Raw genomic sequence first — 15651 nt, forward strand, 5'->3', positions numbered from 1 at the left:
ATGTTGAGTTTCTTTCGTAGCTTGTTTAGTAGCAGAAAAAGCAGCTAGAAGACAGCACTTCAAGAGCTGTATTTATAATACTGATTCTGTGTCCTTTGTGTTATGTGACACACTACTACTACAAAGCACAATGCTGTGAATCCTGTGCAATGCATTTTCTTCCATGTGTGTTGAGTCATCATGTTCACATGGCCTCTAGCTACAACAGACATTGTTCAGTTCAAATTGTCTTTTTAATTAAAAAGCTTCAAAAGCATTAAAGGAGCTGTGGCTAAAACTAGATTATAAAATTCAAATTTCTTTCAGAATCCTAATACATAACTTTCCTGAGGTAAATGTTACCGGCTTGCTTGAGATCAGATGCTAGACCTGTTGTACTTCATCTTTGGTTTCATTTCTTAAGCCACCCAAGTTGCTCTTGGCATAATTTATGCTCTAGTAGCATAAATTGGAATTTATTGGAATTTATGCTCTAGTAGCATAAATTCTCTCTCTCACTCTACAAGCTATGAGAAAATAAGTCTGTTTATAAGTAGAGGGAACAATGGCTGGATCATTTATATTTTAAAAATTAAGTAATGTGGGACTGAAACTTTCCTGCCCTGAGCTTGGCATCAGGCCTGCTTTGAGGTTGTCACTGTACTTGCCCTGAAGATTCAGAATACTTCAGTTGCTTTGAGCATCTACTTGTTCTCTGTATTCCTGCCCAAAGAGGTAGTCCCAGAGGGAGCATGGTGATGGTCATTTTCTTGTTTTACTGACTGTTGGCTGAGTTGGTGCCCTACTTAACTTCTGCCCTTGGCTTTCAGCTGGCTGTGAAAAACATCCCTCTGAAGCAGCCTGGGCCAGAAGCTGGTGGTAACATCCTGTAACTGCAAGAAAAGTGAAACGACAGGATTACATAGGGCTATCTTGAGGATTCTGTTGCCTGTGACCTTCACCCCATTTTGCCCTCTTTGTACATTCTGTCCTAATTTTCTTTAGTATTGATTTGCTCGGATTATTGCAATGATGCATTCTTACCTCTGGTCACCAGAACTTGCAGTCAGTCCTGTAAGAGTGCCTACTGCAGACAAGATGCTTGACTGTGAGCTGCAGCTCAAAAGCTTTTCAGCGTGATGCTGAAGTCTCTTGCCAGGATTTACTTTGACTTACTGGATGCTTAGACTGGCAATAAAGTGAATAATCCAAGGAACTGAAGTGCATGGAAGACAAATTATATGTGCTAATATGTATCCAAATTTCATAAAGTCACTTTTCCATGAGTAGTGTGGTTTTAATACTGTTTGTATTCCTAATAAAAAAAACTGTCTCCTTGTCCAATAGAGAAGTGATTCAAGCAGGCTTCAACAGTGTGCTTTTCAGTCTTGCCAAATTTCTTTTCCAGTTTGTAGTCTTTAAAGCTCAGGGTAGGGAGAAATGGCACAAAGAGTAGCTGTTAGTGTGAAGTAGAAAGATAATTACCTTCTTAATTTAGAGCGTTTGGTGATTTTGTGTAGGAAACTGACCATCTGAAAGTAGTCTTTCTCCTCTCCAATTTAATAATTCTGGGCTGTTCAGACTCTTGAAACTAATTCAAGCATGTTCTAGTAAAGTGCACCTTCAAAATATTTATCGAGACAAACTGGTCTTGGCTTCCCAAGGATGAACTGTGTTTTGGAAGCGCAGGGCACTTATTGATTCCTTTGCTTTTGGCTGGATCACAGAGTGTTCTTAAATCCTGAAGCCAGACTGTAAGCAATTACTTTACAAAACGCTGTTAGGACCTTGCACTCTCTTTCTTGACAGGGGACATAGTTTTATTTCATTTTAACTAAATTTGTTTAAATTTCTCTCTTAAAATAATATTTGAAATTTCAGTGCAGTCCTTTTTGGAGCCATCACATTGGCAGGAAACCACAAGTCTGCTTTACCAATGTAGAAATCAAATAATCACACTGATGTTGCATGAGAGGAATCTCACCTTTATCAGTTTAGATATCCAACAGTCACACTGATGTTATGCCGAAGGAATCTCACCTTGTTAGTGAGGAAATTTTGATTGTTTTGTTGCTTGATTGGTTACAAATTCCCAAGCCTGAAGCAGATCTGAAAGTATTGTAGCACTGTAGCCTTTGGATCTGTGAAGTTATTTCGAGAGGAAACAACAGCAGTGTACATCTTCTATGGACACTGTAGGAAGACTTTTTAAAAACATGTTTGTTTTATAACAGTTCATTTGCCTCCACTGTCACGCCTTCAGTCTATTAATATATGTTTAAGACAGGATTTTTAGTTCCTGAGTTGTCAAATTCTGCAGGTGCCAGCCCAGAGTTGGGAACCTGCTCGAACAGAGTAAATATGGTTTCTTTTTGATAGGTTTTTCTCTGTTCTTTTCATCCATCCTTCTTATCTGATCTGTTCCTGTTCCCATAGGACACGAAGGGAGAGAGGCTCCAAGAGTTAAATTCTGAAAAAACTGCAGAGAAGCCATGGCATTTATCTTTGATCTCTGGGGTGGAAGCAAGAAGCAGTAGTGAGGGAGTGGACAGGGAGTGAAACAGATAGGGAGGGAGTGGTTGGCTGTGGAGAAGATAGTAGTTCAAACAGTAGCAAGTAGGATAGGTTTCAGAGGAGCAAGGTTGTGTATATCAAGGTGAAAGATGGGCCACAGCATCAAGATGTGAAAGCTTTAGCAATGTGGACAGCAAGGCATGAATGCTGGCAATACAGTTATACAAGTTGGTTTTAAAATTTGACTTTGGTCCAAAAGAAAGCAAAGAAGGACTTATGTTGAAGAAAGGCTTCTGTATATGATCAGTGTATATATTTATCCAGTTATTCTGGTGAGAACCAGCTACAGCTTTACTGGCAAACATTCTGGTGAAGCATGATCTTGCACTGAAAGGCTTTGAAATGATGGTTGATGCAAAAGGAGGGAGATAATAGTTCTGTTTTGTAAAAAAACTTGTTTTTTTTTTTTTTAATTTGTTTATTTTTTAATGTCAAAGCTGCTTCAGAACTACTGGTTTCATCCTGAAAGTACCCATGTCCTTCTTAAATAATGGAAGAAGAATCAGAAAGAGAATTTCAGGAAAACAAATGTTTGTGAAAACCAATTCATTATTGTCAAAGCATTTCAGTTCTGGATGGCTGTACATTCTGGTGGAGCATGTTTTCAGACTCGTTTCCCCAGCCATAACTGTGTTACAGTATGTTAAAATGTAAATTTGTGACCAAACCCAAGTTTTTAAATGAAGCTGCCTGTTGCCAATTTCTGTAAGGAATTAAGCTGTAGGTGCAAGCTTATACATGTTTTGATCACATTGTTGTTTTTTTTTTTCACTTCATATCTCGCCTGTTCAAGACAATGGGTTTTACCTGCGTTTTTTTCCCTTTGTTTCATCACTAGCAAAAATTTTCTTCTATACTTTATCCATTTCCATAACAAATTACATCTGCCACATCCTCCCTTTATTGGATGAGGGTGTGTCCTGCAGGTTCCTCTGACTCTTAAGGCCCTTTGTCCTCGCATGTCGACGGGTTTCCGACATTCTCACACTCATGCTGTTGGGCACAAGTAGGCCCAGGCTTGGAGGTGGCCAAAATGCAGCCTGCTTGAGCCTGGACAAAGTACAGTTGCACCAGCTTGCTGCTGCATCACAGTTAGTTAGGATGCCAGCTACTTGACCTGATAGGAAAGCAAGTTCAGGGCAGTCTGACCCTGTCGTTGCAGATGTTCCTGCTCAAAGTAGTCTAACCTTGTCATAGTTGTTGCCATTGTCTCAAAGGGTTTCAGTGCACTTAAAAAAATTACCAACTTGATGATGTCTTTGCACATGCAGCTATAGAGGTATTCACATTATCTGAGGAGAGACTGAGTTTTTGCAGTAGGAATGCCTTGTCCCCTACTCAGTGGCCAGGGAATTTGCTTATGTCACTTTTAAAGGGAGGAAGGTAAGTACTTCATCAAGCTTGGCTAAGTAATCCCTGACTTTAATAACCAGCAAAACTATCCAGCAAAAGGAAAACATAATAAAAAACTTGGGTTGGACAAGCTGCTTGCAGCTGAGTGTATTTCAGAGATAAAGTTTCAAAACAAAAATTGTCTTTTCAAACCTTTAGTGATTAAGAACACATGTAAGGCTTTATAAGTTATTCACAGCAGCGGTTTATCCTGTTGTGAAAAGATGCCCTTTTCATTACATCAACACTTTTGTCCCCAGCATTGTACTCAAGTTTGCTATCTGCCAGGGTCCTCAAGTGTTTGCTTTTGTTCTTGATTTGTTACTTCAGGATCACTGGTCTCTGAAAAAGATGTTTAGTCCCACAGGAGTGTTCCTGTGGTTGTCATTTATCACTATATAGTGTTGTGCATCCTACATAGTGCTGAGGTCTTTGTTGCTTGTGTAGGCACAAAGTAAGCTGTTGTTCTTGTGAATCCATCCATTTTCTCTCAGCCTGATCTATAAGGAAATTACTTCAAAGTACAGAAGAGAACGTAGAGGGTCAAGAATCCCATCAAGACCTCAGTAGAAATCCATGCAATTAGAAGATTCCCATGTATAGCTACCCAGAGATCTGTTTTTAACTAACTAGCTGATTAGTCAAGTGTCTTGGTGTTTTTCTTGTTTTAAAACTCATAATCAAAATGCTACTTGGTACCAAGTCTACATCTAACAGAAACTCTGTATAATCAGTACAATCTATGTAAAAAAAAAAAGCAACAACTTTGTTTTTTCTCAGAAATACTGTTCAGTACCCTGCATCTTTCTAATTGTGCTGATGGATGGTAATTACAGGCACAAAGGATCGTGAGGTTTGCTAATAGCCCGGTTGCTTTCCCTGTTGTTGCTCTGGCCCCATGGCTTGCCCTGGCAGCGGTGTGGTATTGATAGGTCTCATTTCCTTCAGTCCATGTGCTAGTTTGGAATGCTGGCACATTCAGCCAGTTTGACATTTCATTGCTTTTCAAGACTTAAGAAAAGGCATTGCTGATGCCCCACGTTTTCTTACTTGCCCTCTAAATTTTTTGTATGTGAATTGTGCCACAGCTACTTGTTTACTGTGCAACTTCTCAAGCCCTGGCTACTCCTCTGAGTTGCTTCTGAATAAGCATCTCAGGGTGGTACAGCTTGAATTCATTTCTGTAACGCCAGACAGCTGTGCCAAAACCTTCTGCTTTTCATCTCCTCCTCTGATTGTAGCCCACCTAGTATTAGTTCAGTATCATAGTTTGGCTTTCCTCTGTTGCTGCACTTAGCAACAGTTTTAACTATGTGTTGTCTTGAGCTACTGAAATGCTTGCTTTTGGGAAGGCTGTTCACTGTTTTGGGTTACTGAATGCAATTGAAAGTTGCACAGCATGCATTGTGGAAAGCATGCTTTCAAAGCCTTGCAGCTGGAAGCTGAGAGTTTATGTGTTAATCCCATGTTTCCTGCATCTTTGATGGCTCTCTACCCAGCTGGGAACGCTGCCTGATCCCTTTCTGATGAGTCCTGTTTGTTCTTCTCAGTCCTGCTTTTATAGGCTTACCAGTCTGCCAAAGGAAGTAGACACAGGTATCTTCTCTTCTTTCTTGGAAATGTTCAAGGAAGGTGTTGCCCATAATCTTTGCCTGTCTCTCTCCCAGAAAATCAGACCTGGCTTGATACTTTCTCACATCTGATTCTCACTTCATCTGCTCGATTTATTTGTACAGTGTTTTGTCCTAGAAGGTGTTGTTTCCTGATTTTGTCAGTTACCCATGCAGGTAGCAGTGATCAGTTCCAAAGGTTTTGATGGGTTGCTTGACTGGCCTCACTAGCCTTGGCTGAGTATTTTGTGCATACAAAGAGACCCTTCTTCCTTTGAAATAGCTGGTGGTTTTCTAATTAAATGCCTCTATTTCTGCACAACTCCCTGGCTCCAAAAAGGCAGGGGTTGGTCTGCACAAAGGCACCACACAGAAGTCAGTCCTGTCCACAGAGTCCTGCTTTCTGGGCACTCGGAGTCACGTCTACGTGGTGAAACCAAGGCCAAAATGTGTGGCAGTTTACATTCCCCTTACAGCCAAGCACAAAGCCTCAAGAGCAAATATTTAACGAGTCAAGAGGAAAGTGGAATTTTCCTGCCTCTCTGTTAATTTAACATAAAATCAGGGCAACTGGCACAACTCCCTTTCAGAAGCTGTGATGCAAGGGAGGGAACCTGTTTCCATATTGCTCGGGTGTGCTGGCAGTGTTAGGCAGAGCTTCCTGCCCTGTTTGTGGCCCCTTTGGCTGGTGAAAGTGCCAGTATGGCTTTATGAAAGCTGGATTACTGAAACAGAATCTGTTGTTGTAAAACATGAGAAGAAGAGAGAGGGTCCCACAGTGGGTGAATAAGTATTAAGGGACTGCAGTGACTAAGGCCAACAGAGCTGAAGGAAGGCGTGGTGGGCTTGTGCCCCAAAGCCATCTGGAAGTGGCTGACAGTTGAGGTTCTGGAAAGCTCTAATTTGTCTTTTACACTGTTCTGTATCCCTTGAACTCTCAACTCCACTCTGAGGGGTATCAACAAAAGGTATCGATGAATGCTGTCAGTGTTAAATGAAAAAATGAAAAGTCAGTGGTGCACCAGCTTATGAAGGTGTAGTTGTGAGGTGCTCTATGTCCTGTCTAACAACTTGTAACGTGTTTTATTTTTCAGTTTCCCTTCTATGAGCAGATGTGCAAAGGCATTCAGGCAGGTGAGATGTGTGAGAAGTTGGTGGGATACTCTGCGGTGTACAAAGTCTGTTTTGGAATGGCCTGTTTCTTCTTTTTCTTCTGCTTGTTTACCATCAAAATTAACAACAGCAAAAGCTGCCGAGCATATGTTCATAATGGGTGAGTATTTGTTTAATTTCTACTCTCTTTGTAGATTTGTGTTGTTTACTTTCCAATTGAGTCTAGTACTAGGCAAAAAGGAAGAGAAAAAAATGGTTATTTTCACTGCTCTTGTTGGGCATAAAGCAGTCAAGGGCAAAGAACAACAGTCAATCAACAAAGGTTGTTTTTTGTCTTGATGGGCTAGACATTTTTCATAATAATTGATCTAAAGACCTCTAATTCCTATTATAACCAGATGATTTATTTTGTTTTCTCTCATCCAGATTCTGGTTTATAAAGCTTCTACTTCTGGCAGCAATGTGCTCGGGAGCTTTCTTCATTCCTGATCAGGACACTTTCCTCAATGGTAAATCCTTCTCATTTTGTTATGCTGCTGTATTCTGTACTGCCTTGAGGGTGGTTATAAATCCTGAAAGTCTGCTCAGTGTGAGCACGGCTGAATTTCTTCAAGTAAACCCAGTGTAGTCCAGGAGAAAAAGAATATTTTGAAGCTGTTTGGTGGTATCTACACAAAGAGTAACCTCTCACTGTTGGTGCTAACCACAAGGAGACCAAGGGAGCTGGTAAAATACTACTGTGGAGCTGTTGTGCAAATTCTTCAAGAAGCAGAGACTGCAATAATGCAGAAGAAATTGTTCACTTGAGAGCATAGATCTGTGTCTAAGTTTGGTTTGTGCAGGTAACTGTATAGCACAGCGGCTGGAGACTATGGTTTGTGATGAAGAAGTGCCATCAGGGAAAAGGTGACCTTCAGGCTGCTGGCACCAACTGCCTGGAAGCATGCAGTGCCATAAAATAATACGCGATGTCACAAGCTTTCAGGCTGATTGTGTAGATGCTATTATAATAAGTAGATAATAATGTAAACCTAGGCTTCTTGCAGCTTGTACAAGCATGCCTCTGGGAGTGCTGTGCGCAATGCATTTCCAGTTCTGGAAGACACCCTAGCACCACTTGGGCCTGCTAGTACTGGTCAAGTGCTTTAGTACTATCTCTGTGGGGTACACCAGGGGCCTGGTGGGCTGGCAGCAGCAGTCCTGGTGATGACACCAAGGTGAGATTGTGCTTTTTGGTATGCCAGCGTATGTAGGCCCTTAAGGTGTCGAGTCTGGGCAGTTGCTTCCATTGAAGCACACTGGGTATTGTGTGCTTTCAACTCTCCAGTCTTCTCTCTTATAACTGGCCAGGGTGTTTATAATAGAGTAAAAAGAAAGAGTAACTCCGGGGAAAAGAGTACACTGGACAGACATACTGTGAACATACCACTCTGGGGAACTAAGAGTGGTAAAAATCACTCAAGGTAAACTACAGATAGGCTTATTTCATCTTCTTGCTCTTACTGGCTGTTTATGTCTGGTTCTAGTTCAGTCTGATGCCTCGTAGGTGAAGGGATCCTTATCCTTATTTCTTTTTTCCCCACAAAGTCGTGCTGGCTGTGTGGGATTGTCATTAGTATCTAATCACTGCTTGGTTTCGGTGGTGCAATGTGTTACACCCGCAAGCAAGCAAGACATCCTATCATCTTTTGAGTAATCTTTTCCACAGCAAAAGTCATCAAGAAGTATTTGGGGAAGAAGTGAAGCAATTTTTTTTGTGCTGATGGGAATTACAGTCTAACTTGGTGTGGAAATACAGCATAACAAGCTCTCATCCTAAATTACTTTTTGGCTCTTCTCTGTAAAGCAGTGTCCTATATATTCTGCTAATCTGTTCTTGAGGAAGCTCCTGAGGAAGTTCCCAAATCAGAGATACACAGAGGGTCTCAGCATTGTGTGGTTCTGTTTTCCCTTTTTTTTCTTTCTTTTTTTTTTTTTCCTCCTAGCTATCAAGAAACATACAGCTTTTTTTTCTAAAAAATGTAGAATGTTCTTCCCATGCGTAGGATTTTAATTATAAATGAGGGGTACTATGTGCAAGCACTATGTTTGTGGGGGCTGTAGCATTAAATCTACACTGGCCTGCTAACCTTGTCTATGATGGCTCCATAAAGCATGCCTCAGTGTTCTGCCTGTGGCAATAAGAGATTGTTACTGAGAGTCTGGCTACTTAATTACTTGTTGCATTGGTGATCTGCTTTTTCTTTCCGTGCTTCTTCTAAGTATGTTCTATTTTAATGTGGTGGTTGGTTTTATTTTGTTTTGTCTCGTTTTGTTTCACGCTTCTTTCTTTAATTTTCTTCTTGATGCTTTGGTATTGCTCATAGATTTCTTGTCCAAAATATTCAAGCAGTTACCCACATACGGTATAGTAGGTCAGTGGTTAAGTAGTCAAATAACCTGTCTTAAAAGTAGTTGATAAATACCTAGTGTTCTTGTTCCTTTGGGAGTGGCTCAGGGCAGCATTTGTAAATAGATGAGCCATGCCTTCATTTTCCAGTGGTACTGGAATCGAGGGAAGTAATTACCGTTTTTAGCACTAGGTTCCAATACCTTGCAATTTTGGGGTTTAGCCTTCAGGAAAATGCCTTCAGGACTCCTCCACCCCCTACCAGTCACAAATAAAAGTTTCAGTATTTTCTGTCTGATTATAGTAACCTTGTGTCTGGAAAAAAAATCTGGGCTAGGTAGTCTCAGTAACTGTCCTAACAGGCTCCTTCTGAGTGTGTAGTAGCTTGCAAGATGAGTTCAACAGGGAGCTAATCCTGAGATAGCTGAGCTGGCCTTTTGGCTAAAACTTCTCATCTCCTGCTGTATCTGTGGCCTTGAGATATTCAAACTGTGTAATGTCTTCACCTTGTAGCGAAGAATTTTGTTTTATTTTGGGGAAAAGGTGGCTACAGTTTTGACCAATTTTCTGTTTCTCTGCCCTTGCAGCCTGGCGCTATGTAGGAGCAGCTGGAGGTTTCCTTTTCATTGCCATTCAGCTCATCCTGCTTGTTGAGTTTGCACACAAATGGAATAAAAATTGGTATGTGTGGTGCAAATAGTTACTTATAGCTATATATAATGTAGTATAGTATGTAATATATTATTATACTCTATTATATATATATATATATACTATATAATGTATACGATATATAATAGATAATAGTATAATATATAATATTATGGTGGACTCCTGAACAACACATCTCTTGTAACAAAGGCAATGAAGCATTTGAAAGTAGTATAAATGTTGACGTTTAGAACTGTGCATTTTTGTTTTGTCCACTTTCGTTCTTCCCCAGAGGAAGTGTTTCCTCCTTTTTCTACTCTGAGCTCATACGTTCTTAACCTCAGTCGTTCTGCTTCCAATAAGTAGTAGCATGTTAGCATGCAAACACTTCATTTTAAGCTGTTCAGTTTTCTGTGAAGATATACTTGCTAGGAAACAGAGCGCTGCAAGAGAACAAAACAGGATTTGCAAAGTGTAGCAGTGAAACTGTACGCAATGGTACAGACTGGTAAATCCTGTTTTTTTTTTTCTCTTTGTATCAACATAATGCACATTGTATGATTTATTTAGTTATTTATGTATTTTTGGTTGTGAGAACTACTGCTTCCTCTAACTTCTTTGTTTTCATCTAAACATGCAAGATTCCATTGTCAACCCACGTATACCATGTTTTGGCACTGAATTAATTTCAGTTTGATATTTCACTTCTAGTCTTTAGCCTCTGCTTGTGGATTAAAATATTTAAATTGTACTCCTGTGTATATACAGGAGCTCTCACTGCCTCCTCTATACTTTTCTGTATTCCGTTTTTTCTGATACAGCCCTTGCTGTCTTCTCTTGTCCCACTTAGCATGCTGACTACTAGGAAGGGTTTTAGCAAACCTTTCTTAGATATCTATTTTCATGGAGGAAGTGTTGAGATCTTACATGGCAGATATTTTTGTGGCTGATTACAACAACTGCTTTTCTGTGTAGCAGCATTTAGCATTACCACTCTCTACAATAGATGTTTTTTTTCCACAGAAAAAAGAGCACTAATGCTAAGGAAAGTTTCCTTCAATTTCATGGGTGGAACCTAGCAAGGGCTTCTGTTAGTGTAGTGATATACACATGCTTCGGGAACATAAGCACTGTCTTTTGTGTTTGATGGCATGAACTATTCAACTATTAGAACTTTATTTTTTGGGAAGGGGAGATAAAATAAGGTTTTTGTCTCTGTCTCCCCAGGACTGCAAGTGCAAATCACAAGCAGATGTGGAGTGGTTTGCTCGCCCTGGTCACGCTCATCTTGTACTCTGTTGCTGTGGCAGCCCTGGTCCTCATGGCTCTTTTCTACACGCGCTCAGAGGGCTGCTTGTCTAACAAGATCCTGATTGGTGTCAATGGTGGCCTGTGCCTCTTTGTGTCACTGGTAGCCATATCACCCTGTGTCCAGAATCGTGAGTGCTAACCTCCTCCTAGTTTTCTAGTGCTGCCAAAGTTGTGTGCCTAGAGGCATGATAGTTCAGAGCTAGTGCTGTTCTTATCCCTGTCTCCTTATCAACACTATGCTGTGCTGTTGTTGCTCACCAGTTCAGCTGCTAAAACTACAGAGATATAAGATGTTTTAGGCACACCATCAGGCACCTATACTACAAAGAATGCTCCTGTGCTGATGGCTGGTAAGGTGTAAAGGAGTTTACCTAACACTTGTAACATCAGCAGTTGAGGCAATGGCAGTAATAGTTTTTCACCTCTATTTTAGCATTTGCTTTTGGCTGCTTGTGGTTTACCATCTGTAATGTTTGGGCCTGAAGTAGTTGACAGCAGTATTTCATTCTTCTCTGGTATGTTCAATGTATGCTGTTAATATCTTGCATGTATTGGACCTGGAAGTAGTAATTTAAGTGGCTCCAAAACAAAGTTTTGTGGGCAAATAAATCTATCGTGGCAGCCTGTCAATAGCTTTTTGGAAAGTTGGTGCTTTTGGCAAGAGCAGAGAGGTGATTCATTTCTTATGTGGGAATCTTTAATGCCGTTCTAAAACAGCCAGCAGAACTAAACGGCAAACTCTTTTCACTTGCCGGAGGAAACATATCTAAACTTACAAACTGCTTTAAATAAAAAGTAAACGGTACTCCCCTCTTTTGAAAGACACTGATGTGCTTGCTGTTCTTTAAGGGATGTGAATTTATTTTTCACTTTGTTAAAATATCTACAAAAATGATCTTCTGTTCTCTTTCCTCTAAAGGCCAGCCCCATTCTGGTTTGCTGCAGTCAGGAGTAATCAGCTGCTACGTCATGTACCTCACTTTCTCAGCACTATCCAGCAAGCCCCCAGAGACCAGTAAGTGTTTCATGACAAACCATGTGTTAAAATCAAGAAGGACTTTAGGACCTTAGGGCTAGCACTGAGGAACATAGGAGTGCTGTTTTTTTCCTACTCTGGCCTGCACAAAAGAAACTGTAGATAAAAAATTTGGACGGCATTTGAGAGACTGTAAACACTCTCCCTGTAGCATCAATGTTTTGGTCCAGGGGAGAATAACTGAGATTTTGTGGACTGCATCTGTTGCATGAGAGTCATTCTAGCTTGTTTTCTACCAATAAATTTCCCAGAGTCCTGCAGCCTGTCCATGTGGCAAGTGCATGTGCTCACATAGTAGAATGTAAGTAAATACATAATGTCTTTGATCACGTGATAGGAAAAGAGTTGGGACAAATGGCTCTTAACTACCTCTACGTGAGGTCAGGTCACCAACTCAACCCCAAAGTTTACTAGATCCACACCAGTTCACAGGTACCTTGTACCCAAGTGGCTTTGTTCTGTTTTGCTGTGCTGGCGATCAGAGTGGATACTAAAATCTCTTTATTTCTACTAGAATTGTTACAGTAGATAGCCTTTGTTACCCAATTTAACAAAAACTTGAGTATTGTTCTTCTTTCATTTTGAAAAAAAAAACCATTCTGAGTAAAGACCTGGAGTTTCACCATGGTTGTTTGAAGTCATGCAGTTCTTCAGCTGAGTTCCTGTACTCCATGCTAACTCCATTCTAACTACTTATGTTGCAAGCTGGAAGTAAGGAACTTCCTATAGTCTTAAGTCCCATATGCTGCAAAAACAGCAAGACTTTACAGTGAATCAAGGAGAGAATGTATAGCCTTGGTTAAACTAGGCCTCATAGCTTGTGCAAACAGATAACTTTAGGAGGGAACACAGAAACTATAGGAATGTGAGGTGCCAAGAAGATAAGCAGAGTTGCTGTTTGCAACTCAGTGGGGAGGGTCCTGTGAAGACAAGGAGCCAGAATTGCTGTTGTGACATGATGCAGCCCCCTTAAAGGTTTAAAGTTCCCAGTGAGAAAGACTTCGAGCCTACACGAGGATGACTAATAGCCTTCATCCAGCAGCCACCAGATGGGGCGCAGAGACCCTCCCCACATTTGAGGATGCGTGTTCAGAAGGGTGGGACAATATGTGAACAAGTTCCTTTAAATCCAGTGCATATGTAACCAATTTCTCAGAAATGTAATGAATATGTATACACTATGCCTATAAATGTGTAGCTGCCTCTTTCCTTGGTGGGCATGTTTGGTGGAGTGATCCCCCATGCACCCAGCACTGTATTAAAGGAATAGCTGCTTGACATAACTCATTGGCATGTTAAGTTACTCCGTTGGATTTCTTGGTATGACCTTGCTCTTCTCAACCTGTTTCCTTTTCCCATTTAACAATTAGAGTCACCTGTTTGGACGGGGAATATTCTTCTCATACAGAAGGCTTGTTTGGGTTCAGATCGTTAATGAAAAAAAACTCTATTATTGCTCAGCTTTTAGTATTGAAAAGCTAAAGCAATGATAGCTAGAAGCCCAGTGACAGAAATGAGAAGTTTTACAGATGCTTGCCCAGAGGGAAAATGAAAGAGAGGGGAAGAGTCTCTCACACTTGTGTAGTCACAGGCACATAACACAAACATATTCCAGATCTAAGAACAAAAAGACTGTTTTGGTGGAAGATGTATTTAGTAATGTAAGCAGTGTTTTTGAATGAATATAGAAATTGAGTTAGATGGCATCTGAATTACTCACAAGATTTGACACAGTCCAAGAAAAGAAAGGGAAAAAAGTGGTGTATGATATTAAATCATTAGTTTTGTGTTATTTCATGCTTGTGACAATCAGAGCTTTTAGCAGTTAATTGGATGAGTGCTCTGGTTCTTCTGCTATGCATTGCACGTGTGGTTATTACATTTGGCAGAGTTGGCATCAAGCATGCTCTTTCAAACTCCCTGAATCAGATGTTCCTCCTTGTGTTCATCCCAGTCTTTGTCAAACTAACTCCTCAAGCAGGGACCTGCAATTCAGCCATTGTGCAAACCAGATTTGAAGAAAATGCACACCACAAATACTTGCTCACAACATCCAGCATGGTTGCAAATGTCAGAATTAAAAGGCAAACAAAAGGAAATGTCTATTGATCCTCTGCTTATCACAGTGTGCCTTTGGTTTTGGTTCCAAACTGAGCTAAAAGACATGACAAACAGTGATATACCTTGTTGCTACGTCCGTGATGGACTCAGGTGGGGGATTCTGCACATCTCCTGCCAACATATTCCCTAAAGGCTTGTCTTCCCTTCCTCGCTCCCGGCATGGTTTTGTTCCTGTCATCTGCTGATAATAGTTTTATGCCGCCCCACATGGAACCAGGTCAGGGGACTGACTTTGAGTTTATTTTTAACCTGCATGTAGCCTTTGCTGCATTTTGCCCTCTGGCCTTCCAAACAGTTCTGCTGCCACACTGGAGAAGGAAAGGGGAGATGGGAACACAGTTTGCTTGGAAGACCATTGGCACAAAAACTCTTAATTTGAGATAAGATGCGGCTGTAAACAGATGCTTTAGGGTTATGCTGCAGACTGTTACTATACTTTGACCCAAAGCAGGTAGTTTATTTCATTTCAGGAACCTAAAAGTAGTATTTGCAACCGTTACATCTCTTTTTCTCTACGTATTTGAGATCAGGCTACAAGTTACTTTTTTCACCAAGTGTGAGTTTCATACTTGTCCTCAAGGCACCCTTCCATTTGCAAAAATTATGATCTCAGGTGCATACTATCGTAGTTTTGTATGGCTTTGTATTCTTGGGTGAAGTGTTGCGAAACTTCCAGCTTTTTATTTTACCAGGCTGTTGCCTTGTTTGTCAGCTTGAGTGAATGACAAGCTTTATTACCCTACTAAATTGCACTGTTTTTCTCTGAAACACTGATCTCTAAGGTTAGGTTTGCAGAATGTATTCAGTATTATTTTTCTGAAAGATAGAAGGATGCAGCTGAGTTGTACCTTCTCAGTATCAGAAATTAAAAAAAAAAAATAGTTTCCTGAAAATCTTTGTTTAGAAAAGTCCTTTGAAATACACTGAAATGAGCATTGATAACTGTTATTTTCTTTTTATTTTTGTTCTGTGAAGTCCTGGATGAAAACAATCAGAACATCACGATATGTGTGCCTGAATTTAGCCAAGGACTACATGGAGATGAAAACCTGGTTACAGGCCTGGGTACTACCATTCTCTTTGGCTGCATTTTGTATTCTTGGTAAGTCTTGGTGTTTACATTTGCTATAAGTGCAGTGTTGTCTATCTAGTGATGGCTTACAGCAGTCCTCAAGCAAAGTAACAGAAAGAAATTGAAATTTGATGGAAGGTTCCTATTCCCTTAATTGCAGAAATGCCCAACAGGATAATACCGCTTTTATTTCATTAAAACTGAATAGAGCAATTCACATCTGAAGGTGGAGGGAAAAACACATCTGAAGGTAGAGGGAAAAAGGTCTACACCTGTCCATGAAGGTGATGGTCTCAATGTGCTTTTGATTCTGCACTTACTATCCTGTAGGAAAAACCCCATGCAGATATGTCTGTCTAAGAAAGCTGTCTGAAATTTCTGTAATGTCTTGGCAGAAGCTATC

The 15651-nt window shown here is 40.5% G+C and overlaps 1 protein-coding gene across 2 annotated transcripts in view; it reads left to right on the top strand.

The window, feature by feature from the left end:
- The window catches only part of SERINC5 (serine incorporator 5), a 43478-nt gene that overhangs the window by 16276 nt on the left and 11551 nt on the right, over window positions 1-15651 (top strand). For both annotated transcript variants that reach the window (XM_046905579.1, XM_424762.8), the window contains exons 3-8: window positions 6650-6828; window positions 7095-7177; window positions 9645-9738; window positions 10936-11147; window positions 11939-12034; window positions 15152-15278. In XM_046905579.1, coding sequence (XP_046761535.1) covers window positions 6650-6828; window positions 7095-7177; window positions 9645-9738; window positions 10936-11147; window positions 11939-12034; window positions 15152-15278 — 791 coding nt within the window. The remainder of the gene's footprint in view (window positions 1-6649; window positions 6829-7094; window positions 7178-9644; window positions 9739-10935; window positions 11148-11938; window positions 12035-15151; window positions 15279-15651) is intronic.

This window comes from Gallus gallus, chromosome Z, assembly GCF_016699485.2.
Source record: "Gallus gallus isolate bGalGal1 chromosome Z, bGalGal1.mat.broiler.GRCg7b, whole genome shotgun sequence".
In the NCBI taxonomy this organism is placed as follows: Eukaryota; Metazoa; Chordata; class Aves; order Galliformes; family Phasianidae; genus Gallus; species Gallus gallus.